The sequence below is a fragment of the Loxodonta africana genome, chromosome 18 (genome assembly GCF_030014295.1).
Source record: "Loxodonta africana isolate mLoxAfr1 chromosome 18, mLoxAfr1.hap2, whole genome shotgun sequence".
In the NCBI taxonomy this organism is placed as follows: Eukaryota; Metazoa; Chordata; class Mammalia; order Proboscidea; family Elephantidae; genus Loxodonta; species Loxodonta africana.
In genome coordinates, this window is record NC_087359.1 from 69,124,775 (window position 1) to 69,136,844 (window position 12,070).

Here is a 12,070-nt window from a genome sequence, read left to right on the forward strand (position 1 = left end):
GTGGGAATGCCTCTCCCCATCAACATAAACCTTGACAGCTCTTAGCTCAGCTTCTGTTCCTGAGATTTCTAAGCACTTATATTCTGGTTGGAAGCCCTGGTGGTGTAGTGGTTAAGTGCTACGGCTGCTAACCAAGAGGTCAGCAGTTCAAATCCACCGGGCGCTCCTTGGTTACTCTATGGGGGCAGTTTTGCTCTGTCCTGTAGGGTCGCTGTGAGTTGGAATCGATTTGACGGCAGTGGGTTTTTGGGTTATATTCTGGTTGTACTTAGACTTACCTGTTTCCACGGCTGGGGGCAGTGGTGGTTCAGTAGTAGAATTCTCACCTTCCAGGCAGGAGCCCTGGGATTGATTCCCCGCCAGTGCCCCTCATGTGCAGCCACTACCTAGTGGAAGCTTGTGTGTTGCTGTGATGCTGAACAGGTTTTAGCAGAGCTTCCAGACTAAGGCAACTAGGAAGAAAGGCCTGGTGATCTCTTTCCAAAAATCAACCAGGGAAAACCCTGTGGGTCACAATAGTCTGATCTGTAGCTGATCATGGGGGTGGTGCAAGACTGGTAGCGTTTTTTTCGATTTTACATGGGGTGACCATGAGCCGGGGGCTGTCTTGATTGTAGCTAATAATATCATCTCCACAACTATAGTTACATCACCGTATAGTGCTCTAAGTGCATTATCTCCTATAATCCTCACAGATGGAGAAACTGAAATCAAGTAACTTGCCCCAGATCAGTAGGAATCAGAACCACAGCTGTATGATGCCAGAGCCCAGGCTCTTAGCTGTGGACTTCTTCCCCTTTCTCCCTGCCTTCCCTGTATCGAGAATGCCTTGCCAGTTTTCTGCCATCCTGTCTTTCTTTGTTCCTGAAGCTCTTGTAATTTCCTCAGAGAAGCTGTTCTGATTAGCACTTTCCTGTGACAACTTCCCCAACACTCCTGTCTTCTTACATTCCTGACTAAGCTCCCTCTATCACTCCCCACCCCTGCCTCCAAGCTGTCATAACACCAAACAAGGTGGCTGTACCCAACACCCAACCCAGTGCCAGCAAAGCCTTATTAGTGCAAACAAGCAGGGGATATGTGGCTCAGGCAAGGGAGGAGGAGGGGCCAGTGAGAGAATTAGTTTTATTTTCAAGGGATACAATAACAAATATGAATGGTTAACAAATTCTACTAATGCAGTAAAAGTTAAAGGGCCATTGGTAATTAGCACATTTGTTTGCAGTAAAATTGGATAGCCAGTAGTACTGAGAACAAGTAGGCGTTCTCCTGGAGATCAGACGTTCTCTTTTGTTGTGTTATACTCGTTGTTGGCTTGACAAATGCTTCAGAACCCCCGCATTCAAATGGAAGCATAAATCTATAGACCTGGAAGTGGCAGAAAATTAACTTTTTTGTATAACTGGTGTGGTTAACTGTATCGGTCATTATAGCGGTTTTTTTAAGAGAGAGTTTAGCCTTCAAATTATCTTGGAAGTAACATTATAGGGTACTGTGATCAAATCAAAGGATCCCTGATGACGAAGTGGTTAGGTGTTCGGCTGCTAATCAGAAGCTTGGCAGCTCAAACCCACCAGCTGCTCTGCGGGAGGAAGGTGTGGCCGTCTGCCCCCTTAAAGATTACAGCCTAAGAAACCCTACGGGGGCAGCTCTCTTCTGTCCTACAGGGTTGCTAGCAGTGGGAATCTACTCCACGGCAGTGTGTTTATGACCAAATCAAGAGAGTAAGCCCTTAAAGAGTCAGTCACATACTCAGTCCCACAAGCTGCATAAGCCACGTGAGGGAAGGGGAACTGCCGTTTAGTGGGTAGCCACTATGTGCCGGGCACTCTGCTGAGCATTTAAGCCGTGTTGTCTCATTTTATCATTATAATAATTCCGTGGGGTTGGTATTACGCCATTTTACGGAGGAGGAAATAGGCCCGTGGGGTCGAAGTAACTGACCTCAAGGTTCTGTAACTGGTAGTTGTAAAACCAGAATGTGAACCAGATCTGTTTGCCTTAAAAGCCCGTGTTCTTTCTACTAAACCAGACTTCCTAGAAGCTTTGGCGAATGGAGACAGGGTTAGCGGATAGGTTTCAACACTAGGGCCTGCTCCGATCAGTTGTCTGTGGCTGCGTAGATCCCTGGCTTGAGAATGACTGTGAGTCAGCCTCAGAGCGCCGTGGGCACAGCTGCTGTGGTCGGGGAGTGGTGTCGGCGAGGGCTGTGGTAACTGGCTACTCGCGGTATCTGAGACATCCTGGTGCAGATGATGTCGCAGTGAACATGGAGTCATGTCCCTGTTAATTCTTTGTTTTCATTTGGATGCCAGTAATCAAGGTGATAGAATCTTTGGGGAGGCAGTGCATGGAATTAAGTTTAATAAAAACCGCCTTTCTTGTAAAAGATTCTGAAAGTTTGACTTCCTAATGAATACAAATAGATCCTTGTCCCCGAGCCCCTCATTGGTCAGCGTTTGTGAGGTAATACTGCCAATGTCTGTTTTGATTCATCTTTGTTTGGTGTTATCTGTATCTTCTTGAAAATGGAGGGCGATTGCGTGTTAGCTGCAGGACAGAGAATTGAACAGTCATGGGAACTAGAGTGCTAAGTGTTTCCTCTGCTGCTACCTCTTACTTTTCAGTGTGAGTGGTAAGGAGAATTCACCTGTAATCCACAGTCTTTTTTCAGACGGGTTTACTTTTTGAGTTATGGCCTGGTTTTTGAGCACCCTTTCCAAACCAAACAGAGCTGTCGTCCATTGTTAACATGGTATGTATGTATGCTTTTATTTCTCTAAGCTGGAAAACTGGCCTTGCTTGAGGGTTTTTAGCTTCTTCTGTCGGCAGTACCTCAGATAAGGATCTCTTGTGCAGAGGCCCCAGAAGCAGTTTGTACTTGGGAAATCTTGTGGACTGAGTACTTAGGAAGCTTATCGTTTTGAAGTGTTTATCTGTTCTGTGTCCCATCTCTCAGAAGCCCTTAGAGCAGTTGCCAGGCTCAGGGTGACTCCCCACAATTGATGTATCTCAAGCATTTTGAGTCCACGAAGTAAATCTCTGCGCAAACTTTACCTCACCTCCTCCTCCTTGCCAGATTAATTAATAGTTCTTGGAAGGAGTGGGAAGACTAACTTTACTTCTGAGAAATACCTGGGGTATGTTTTGAGTGAAATGTTCCAAGTGAACTATTACTTGAGTTTGCTTTGTGGGTTACCTCGGGCAGACCTTGTGGTCAGAGCCATGCCATTATCCTGTGCTTCACTGCAGTCACACAAGCCGACTTCTCTTGGCCTCAGCCAACTTTTTGAGCCAGAGTCAGTTCCAGCTGTCAGGGAAAGTATGAGCGGTAAGGTGGCTGAGGAGGCTGAGCACCACTCTCACTGGGCCGATGGCAGCTGTCTGGGAGATACCGCCCTTGGAGAAGCCAGTGAATTGGGAGACCTGTGGGTGGACACTGTTGTTCTGAAACCCTGCAACATCAGACGTGAATGTGCTTTCCAAGTCCCAAGGGAAGGTCTAGGTCCCCTCCTACCTGGGGTCAGCTATAACAAGGCTTGTTTTGTCGTTAGTAAGAATCCGGAACTGGAACACGGGAAACTTAACGTGGTTCCTGCTGCAGGGTGGATAGGAGGCAGTCCTTGGAGGATCAGTGTCTGAACCACACACTGGTGGAAGCTTCTGTTTCTAATTGCCACCCTAAAGCTCCCTGCCTCTTGCCTGGTGTCACCGCTGATTTGTCTTCCAGAAGTTTACCTTTAGGCGTGTAATACCTGCTGCTTCCAGGCAGAGGCCCATCCTCCTGAGCCCGCTGTTTCTGTGGCGTCTTCTGATTCTGTGGCTTCTCTCACACTCTTTCCCCCTACTTGCTTGTCGTGGTCTGGCTCTGACCCTTATCTTTCAAGCCCGATTCCGTCTGCCCTCTGAGCCTCAGCTCATCCTCTCTTGACCCCCTCTGTCCCCTTCGCCATGTTGGTGCCAATGTTGGTTCCATGTTATTGTTTTCTGTATACTTTTTCTGACTCTAACTACCCCTGAAGATGGAAGTGTCCTGTATCATTACTTCTTAGATCACTAGTGCAGGGTTCTTAACCCTGCCATGGGACTCTTCTCAGAATAGTGCTTTTAGACTTGTAAAAGAAAACACACGAAATTGCAAAGGGCATGATTCTGTTGAAATCTAGTTATCAAAATGTGTTATAAAATTGTGATAGAGTAGTGTGTGCTTGTTTATTAACATGTTAAATAACTAGATCTTGTGACAGGTCTAATAACTACCATAATTTCAAAGTAGTGATGCTTGTGAATCAAGGTACCTGTTATAATGTGAAATGAGGACAGGGAATTCCTATTGGTGGCAGCCACAGGTACTGCTAATACTACTGTGGTTTGTTGTCTACATTTATAATTGAGGGAAGTGCTACAATTCATTTATCAGTTTGTGAAAATAAAGATTTAATTTTTTTTCCCCGTTCGTGTTCCCAGGCCCCTTTGATTCTATGCCCAGGTAAATTGTGGACCCCAGGTGAAGTCTCCTGCTCTGGCGCCTTCATGGAGCAGACAGCAGTAACTGTTGGCTGACAGGTCGCTGCTCTGAGATTTGCTACCTTGGTTCTGGGTCACTGTCTTCCCTTTCTCTTTAACCTTGTCCTGCTCCTTCAGCTCTGTTTAGCCCCTCAGCTCTCAGCTGGGACCTTTGTTCCTGTGTATAAGCTTGTAGAGAGTTGGGTGTATCATTGGTGCTTTTCAGTACTCTGTGTCCTGTTGGCTTGAGGACGATGATGGTATTGACTTTTGTACCAACTGTCTAGAGGGAGCCCAGTTGGGTGTAGGGCAGGGGCCAGACCCTTTTCCCCCAAAACAGGAAGGCTAAGGATAAGAGCAGACATTTTGGATGTCCTTCCACCATGGAAGCATGTCTGCCGCTAGGCATTGATACCCTCTAGAGTTCTTCACTTCCTGTGCCTATAGGACAGAAAAAGGCATGGGCTTAGATTGTGCTGGTGAGCACGGGCAAGGTGTGTATGTATATCTGGCCTTTGGAGCTGACTCATCACGCTCTTTTTTTTCTCCCAATCCAGGGCAAGCTGGCCTCCTTTTTCCTGTCTCGGGTAGAGGCCTTGAGTCCTCATCTCCAGCAGGTGAAGGGAGGGGAAGGGTGTGGAGAGCCTGGGGTTTCTCGTCTCATTCCTTTCTTAGCATTCTCTCTGTTACTGCTTTTAGACCTTGTTCCCACTTCCAACCTATTAACGCCGAATGTCTACTTCTGCGCCATGTTCTCATCTCTCTACCACCCGGCTGTCCCTTCCTGTGTTTCCCTCAGAGCTCTTCTCGGTCTCCATCTTTTTTGGGTATTGGTGGGGTGGGAGGATTCTGTGGCTGGTCCTGCATCCCATCTGACCAGATTTCTGATGCTTCTTCCGCAGTTGGCCTGCGAGTGTTACTCCAGGCTGCCCTCTTTAGGGGCTGGCTTTTCCCAGGGCCTGAAGCACACGGAGAGCTGGGAGCAGGAGCTGCACTGCCTGCTGGCCTCACTGCATAACCTGCTGGGCACCCTGTACGAAGGAGCGGAGACGGGTAGGGACTGTGACTCTGTGGGGCAGCAGCTGGGGAACTTGGCAGGAGGGGAGGAGGGGGGTGGCCCAGAGGAGGTAGGGGGAGTAAGTTTCCAGTCAGCATGGAATTTAGGGTGGGTCCTCCACAGAAATAAAGGTGGAGGGGAAGGAAGAAGACATCAAGTATAAAAGGTGGCATGTTTCTGTCCAGCCCCTGTGCAGTACGAGGGGCCGGGAGTGGACATGCTGCTGTCCCCCTCAGAAGATGGTGATGCTCATGGCCTTCTCCGGCTTCGGCAGCGGTTTTCTGGCCTGGCCCGCTGCCTGGGCCTCATGCTCAGGTGTGTGTGTGGCGGGGGGAGGGCAGGGAGCAAGGGCCTGGGGCAGGGGGCTTGTGACGGGGATACGTCTTCATCATGTGGAAGGAGATTGAGGGTGGGTGCTGGGAGTTACGCTGCAGCTGCTGTGCTGAGGGCCTCCCTGCTCTGATTCTCTCGGTAGCTCTGAGTTTGGGGCTCCCGTGTCCGTCCCTGTGCAGGAAGTCCTGGACCTCATCTGCCGGACCCTCAGTGTCAGTGGCAAGAATATTGTAAGTAGAGCTTGTCCCCTGTTCATAGCTCTTTCTCAGAACCCAGGGTAACTAGGAAAGCACTGGAGGACCTGGAAGCCACCAGACTGGCATCCTTGAAGTGTGTCTCATAGGGCTCCTGACTTTTGTCCAAGTGCCATCATTCCCTGAGCACCCTCAGAGACACGTGCGCACTGTTGGGTGGGTATCTCACATACACTGGGAGCAGTTGTAGCAAATGCTTCCAAAGGGACGGTGTTTTGGGATCAGCTGAGTCATTGCTGAGAGTTTCAGCCATCCCTGCCCTTACCCTCCTTCTAGGGTCTGTTTTACAGGATGGGGGTTTGATTTTGTTAAGAGAGGGTCAGGAGGTGTGTCACATAAGTCTACACATGCGTCTGGTCACACTCAGCTACTGTGTCTCTGTGTCTGTCTCTTCCTGTGTCTCACTTTCTTCCCCTACCTGTATTTGCTAGTTCCTCTGTTTTTTTTCCTCCAGAGTTTGCTTGGAGACGGTCCGCTGCGGCTGCTGCTGCTGCCCTCGGTCCACCTGGAAGCCCTGGACCTGCTCTCTGCCCTCATTCTCGCGTGAATGTGGTTGGGAAGGGTGTGGTCAAGTGACTGGGACTTGCTGGGAACGAGGTCTTACCATCCTGTCTCTCCCTCCAGGTGTGGAAGCCGGCTCTTGCGTTTTGGGGGCCTGATCAGCCGCCTGCTCCCTCAGGTCCTTGGTGCCTGGAGCATGGGCAGAGATACCCTCTCCCCAGGCCAGGAAAGACCTTACAGGTGAGCATCAAGGAAGGGAATAAAGAGGAAGGGGGAGGAGATGCAGGTGACTGGAGGCTCAGAGGGGTTGGGAGTCCTGAAGGAGAAGAGGCAGAACCAGGTGGGTAGACTTGCCCTTATGACCGCTCCTTGTTGCTCCCACCACAGCACCGTGCGGGCCAAGGTATATGCCGTCCTGGAGCTGTGGGTGAAGGTGTGTGGGGCCTCGGCAGGAGTCCTCCAGGGAGGAGCGTCGGCAGAGGCCCTGCTCACCCACCTGCTCAGTGACATCTCCCCACCAGCTGATGGCCTCAAGGTGAGTGCAGCCTTGGCTCCTGTTCCAGCACTCTCATCCTGTGTCCGTGGTTCCTGCGTCTGTGGTCCCAGTGTGCCCTGCATCCACCACGCCCTCTCCTCTACCCTGCCTTCCCATTTGCCTCTGTATGATGCTTTATGTCTCCCTCCACCCTAGCTGCGCAGCCCCCGGGGGAGTCCTGATGGGAGTTTGCAAACTGGAAAGCCCAGCGCCCCCAAGAAGCTGAAGCTGGATGTAGGGGAAGCGGTGGCCCCGCCTACCCACCGAAAAGGGGATAGCAATGCCAACAGTGATGTGTGTGCAGCTGCGTTGAGAGGTGGGTGAGGGCTGGGGTGGCCTGGGGTGAGAGTCCGAGACCAGGTGGTGAAGCGGAGTAGGTCCAGTGCAGAGCCAGGTAAAAGTCTGCAGAGTGGGCCAGAGGAGCAGAAGTGGCCACATATTCACCAGGCTGGAATCTCGGCTCTTGCCGTTAGGTAGGGGATTCTGGTCGTCCACACGGCACCTCAAAGGTCTCATTTATCTGATGTGTTTAACACATATGTTGTTCGCATAACCACTCTATATGCTGAGTACTGTTCTGGACACTTGGGGAAAAAATCCCTGCCCTTGGTGGAGCTTACATTCTCCCTAGGGCAGGTTGCCCAATGGTGCTTCCTGTTTCCAACATACTGTCTTACCTATAAGCTGAAGTTTCTGGTCTGATACTGTGAATGGGTGACTTTCCTTTGGGTCTCAATATTTTTCACAGCCTGTCATCTCACCCTTTCTAAAGAGGACAGCCAGCTCTCCCTAAATATATACATATTGATAATGTTTTACATAATTATCTCATTTGAATATTGCCAACAGCCCTAAGTAGTAGAGGTACTTTTTTTTTGAAATGGCTTTAGACAAAAGTCCAGTGATGAGGGAAGTCGTAGAGGTACTTTTTGATCTCCATTTTATACTTAAGAAGACAGACTCAGAGTGGTTAAATGACTTGCCCACCCTTGGGATATGTGGTTCAGAAGCCTGGGCTCTGAATTCCGTTAGTAGCCTGCCTCTTACACATCCTCTCCTCCCCAGGCCTTAGCCGGACCATCCTCATGTGTGGGCCTCTCATCAAGGAGGAGACTCACAAGGTGAGTGGAGCCCGGGGCAGGGCCCCTGCTCCTGTTCATGTGGGGGTGTACCCCAGCAGTGGGCCCAGTCAAACCTGAGTAGGTCCTGGGGAAGGGCTGGCTGGCCTTGGTGATGTTTCTAGGGGTGCTCCCTGTCCTTTGCAGAGACTGCATGACCTGGTCCTGCCCTTGGTCATGGGTGTCCAGCAGGGTGAGGTCCTGGGCAGCTCCCCATATACCAGCTCCCGCTGCCGCCGTGAACTCTACCACCTGCTGCTGGCACTGCTGTTGGCACCTTCTCCTCGATGCCCACCTCCTCTCTCCTGTGCCCTGCAAGCCTTCTCCCTTGGCCAGCGAGAAGATAGCCTTGAGGTGAGTCAGCCTCTGGTTTCTGGGGTCCTTTGTTTCTGATACTGGCGGGCTCTCCCTCTCCAGCCCCCTGGCACCCTGTGTGCCTGATGCTCACATTTGCTTTTCTTCCTTCTTAGGTCTCCTCTTTCTGCTCAGAAGCACTGGTGACTTGTGCTGCTCTGACCCACCCCCGGGTTCCTCCCCTGCAGTCCACGGCACCCCCCTGCCACACACCTGCCCCAGTTCCCCCCATCGAGGCCCCATCTCCATTCAGGGCCCCACCCTTCCATCCCCCTGGCACCATGCCCTCGGTAGGCCCCCTGCCCTCAGCAGGCCCCCTGCCCTCAGCAGGCCCCATGCCCACAGCAGGCCCAATGCCCTCAGCACGCCCTGGACCTCCAGCCACAGCCAACCACCTAGGCCTCTCAGTCCCAGGCCTGGTGTCTGTACCCCCCCGGCTCTTGCCTGGCCCTGAGAACCACCGGGCAGGCTCAAACGAGGACCCGGTCCTTGCCACTAGTGGCAGTCCTCCCCCTCCCCTACCCGCTGATGAGACATTTGGTGGGAGAGTGCCCAGACCAGCCTTCGTTCACTATGATAAGGAGGAGGCATCCGATGTGGAGATCTCCTTAGAGAGTGACTCTGATGACAGCGTGGTAATCGTGCCCGAGGGGCTACCACCCCTGCCGCCCCCACCCACCTCAGGCAGCACACCTCCCCCTGTGGCCCCAGCTGGGCCACCAACAGCCTCGCCTCCTGTGCCAGCCAAGGAGGAGCCTGAAGAGCTTCCTGCAGCCCCAGGGCCCCTCCCGCCACCACCGCCCCTTCCTGTTCCTGGTCCGGTGACACTCCCACCACCCCAGTTGGTCCCTGAAGGGACTCCTGGTGGGGGAGGACCCCCAGCCCTGGAAGAAGATTTGACAGTCATTAATATCAACAGCAGTGATGAGGAGGAGGAAGAGGAAGAGGACGAAGAGGAGGAAGAAGAGGAGGAAGAGGAGGAAGAAGAAGATTTTGAGGAAGAAGAAGAGGATGAAGAAGAGTATTTTGAAGAGGAGGAAGAAGAGGAAGAAGAGTTTGAAGAAGAATTTGAGGAGGAGGAAGGTGAATTAGAGGAAGAAGAAGAGGAGGAGGACGAGGAGGAGGAAGAAGAGTTGGAAGAGGTAGAAGAGCTGGAGTTTGGCTCAGCAGGAGGGGAGGCGGAAGAAGGTGGGCCTCCACCCCCGACCCTGCCCCCAGCTCCACCCACCTCCGAGTCCCCCAAGGCACCACCTGAGCCAGAACCAGAACCTGGGCTGCTGCTAGAAGTGGAGGAGCCGGGGGCAGAGGAGGAGCACGGGGCTGAGACGGCCCCCACACTGGCTCCTGAGGTCCTCCCCGCCCAGGGGGAGGTGGAAAGGAAAGGGGGAAGTCCCCCAGCAGGGCCTTCTCCGCAAGAGCTTGTTGAAGAAGAGCCCCCTGCCCCCCCAACCCTGATGGAAGAGGGGACCGAGAATGGGGGTGACAAGGTACCAACCCCACCAGAGACATCTGCCGAAGAAGAGATGGAGACAGAGACAGAGGCAGCAGCTCTGGAGGAAAAGGTGAGAGGGCCAGGTAGGGGGGTTAGCTCGTGTGGAAGGGTTGGGGTGAAGAAGGGGTTGCAGCTGCTTTTGTTAGGGAAGAGGTTTGTCCCCAGCCTGGCCCACTCTTCTGTGTGTGACTTTGAAATCTTTTGTCCTTGTCCCTAAAAGGAGCAGGATGACACAGCTGCCATGCTGGCCGACTTCATTGATTGTCCCCCTGATGACGAGAAGCCACCGCCTGCCACAGAGCCTGATTCTTAGCCCTCTCTTGCACCCCTAATCCCTGTTTCCAATAAAGCTATGTCCTTGGATATTGCCTGCTGCTTCTGCCTTTTGACAACTGTATCCCCTGCCAGAAGCCCAAGTGTCTACTGGGCTTTTCAAGGTACCCGTGCTATTTCCCAGTGTCTCCATAGCCATCCTGTTGTCTCCATTGTCCAGAGGAGGAGGAACCGTTGACCTACAGGGACCATCGTCCCACTCTGCACGTCGGTGTCAGAGTTTTAGAATTCTCGTCCTCTGCTCTTTGTGATGCTAACTCTGTGCTGGCTTGTCTGTGTGGTTAAGACTACAAGGAGTTATAAAATTTAGCCCTGCTTTTTTTTTTTTTTTTTTTTATCATGGTGAAAACATACACACCAGAATATCTGGCAATACGACAAATTCCACATTTACAATTCAATGACGCTGATTACATTTGTCAAGCTGTGCCTCCGTTATCACTATCTTCATCCAGTGTAGCCCTGCTTTTGGTAATCCAAGCGTGGAAGATATGTGGGATTAAGTGCCCTAGTGAGTGAACCTGTGTAAAATGAAACACACACAGACATCCGGTCTTGAAGAGCAGGCTGAGTGATTGTGATGGAACCTTAGAGAATTGTGAAGAGGTGTGGAAGGGTTTAGTCATTGCGTTCTATGAAATTTGAACCTTTGGCATCCCAACTTAAAGGTGGATCCACAGCGGCTCTGGGTCTGAGGTCTGTTCTGGGCTGGTCCTTCCAATTACAACATGATACTCCTCCCCGTCACCTTCCTGGCAGGAGTTTGATAAGCTCTCCCAGACCTTCCTGTCCACTCTTGAGACTTGGAAATTTCCCAGTCAGTGTCTGGTCCCTTTAAGCAGTTATAGCTCCTCTCGGCCTCACTGGGATGCACATAATGCAAGCAGGAACATAAAGGTGTGTGAGAGCAGGTACCAAGATGCATGGACCTGAGGTCGATGTCACGTGATTTATTCACTCAGTCTTTATTGACGTATGAACATAAGTAAGGGAACCTGGAAATACAGAAAAGAGAGTGGTTTATTCCAATTCATTGTATCCGGAACAGCCTCTTATGAGGAGGTGGTATTTGCCTCAGCAGCCTCTTATGAGGAGGTGGTATTTGAGCTAATGTTTGAAAACTTCAGTAGGGATTTAAAAAGTTTTCTTCTAGCTTGTTTTGAAAAATTTCAAACCTACAGAAAAATTTTAAGGATACATTACGACCTTTTCCTTAATTCACCATCGCTAAAAATTTGCCGTGTTTTATCCCAGTGTATCTGTATATATGTATATATCTTTGTGTGTTTCTGTGTATATATATGTTTATATATCTGTACACATTTCTTTTTCTGTAGAACAGTGTGAAAGTTGCAAATATCCTGACCCTTTACCCCTAAATTCTTCAACATTACCTCCTAAGAATAAGGACATTTTTCTACATAATCACAGTAATGTTCTCAAACCTAAGAAAAATAACATTAATTAAATAATATATAAATTGTTATATTCAGATTTTCCTTTTTATCCCTGAAATGTCTTGCAGCTGTCTGCTTTTCCTCTGATTCAAGTTCAGGAGGCATTTTTTTTTAGGTGGAGAGGGTCATC

General features: G+C 50.7%; 1 protein-coding gene across 1 annotated transcript in view; it reads left to right on the forward strand.

The window, feature by feature from the left end:
- Positions 1-10,513, forward strand: part of PELP1 (proline, glutamate and leucine rich protein 1) — a 45,086-nt gene extending 34,573 nt beyond the window's left edge. Inside the window, exons 6-17 of the mRNA XM_003416876.4 lie at positions 5,064-5,123; positions 5,409-5,559; positions 5,749-5,878; positions 6,039-6,126; positions 6,605-6,693; positions 6,775-6,891; positions 7,039-7,186; positions 7,343-7,502; positions 8,252-8,307; positions 8,452-8,658; positions 8,775-10,220; positions 10,371-10,513. Of these exons, the coding sequence (XP_003416924.2) occupies positions 5,064-5,123; positions 5,409-5,559; positions 5,749-5,878; positions 6,039-6,126; positions 6,605-6,693; positions 6,775-6,891; positions 7,039-7,186; positions 7,343-7,502; positions 8,252-8,307; positions 8,452-8,658; positions 8,775-10,220; positions 10,371-10,463 (2,745 nt within the window). The 3' untranslated portion in view covers positions 10,464-10,513. The remainder of the gene's footprint in view (positions 1-5,063; positions 5,124-5,408; positions 5,560-5,748; positions 5,879-6,038; positions 6,127-6,604; positions 6,694-6,774; positions 6,892-7,038; positions 7,187-7,342; positions 7,503-8,251; positions 8,308-8,451; positions 8,659-8,774; positions 10,221-10,370) is intronic.
- The last annotated feature ends 1,557 nt before the right edge of the window (positions 10,514-12,070 follow it).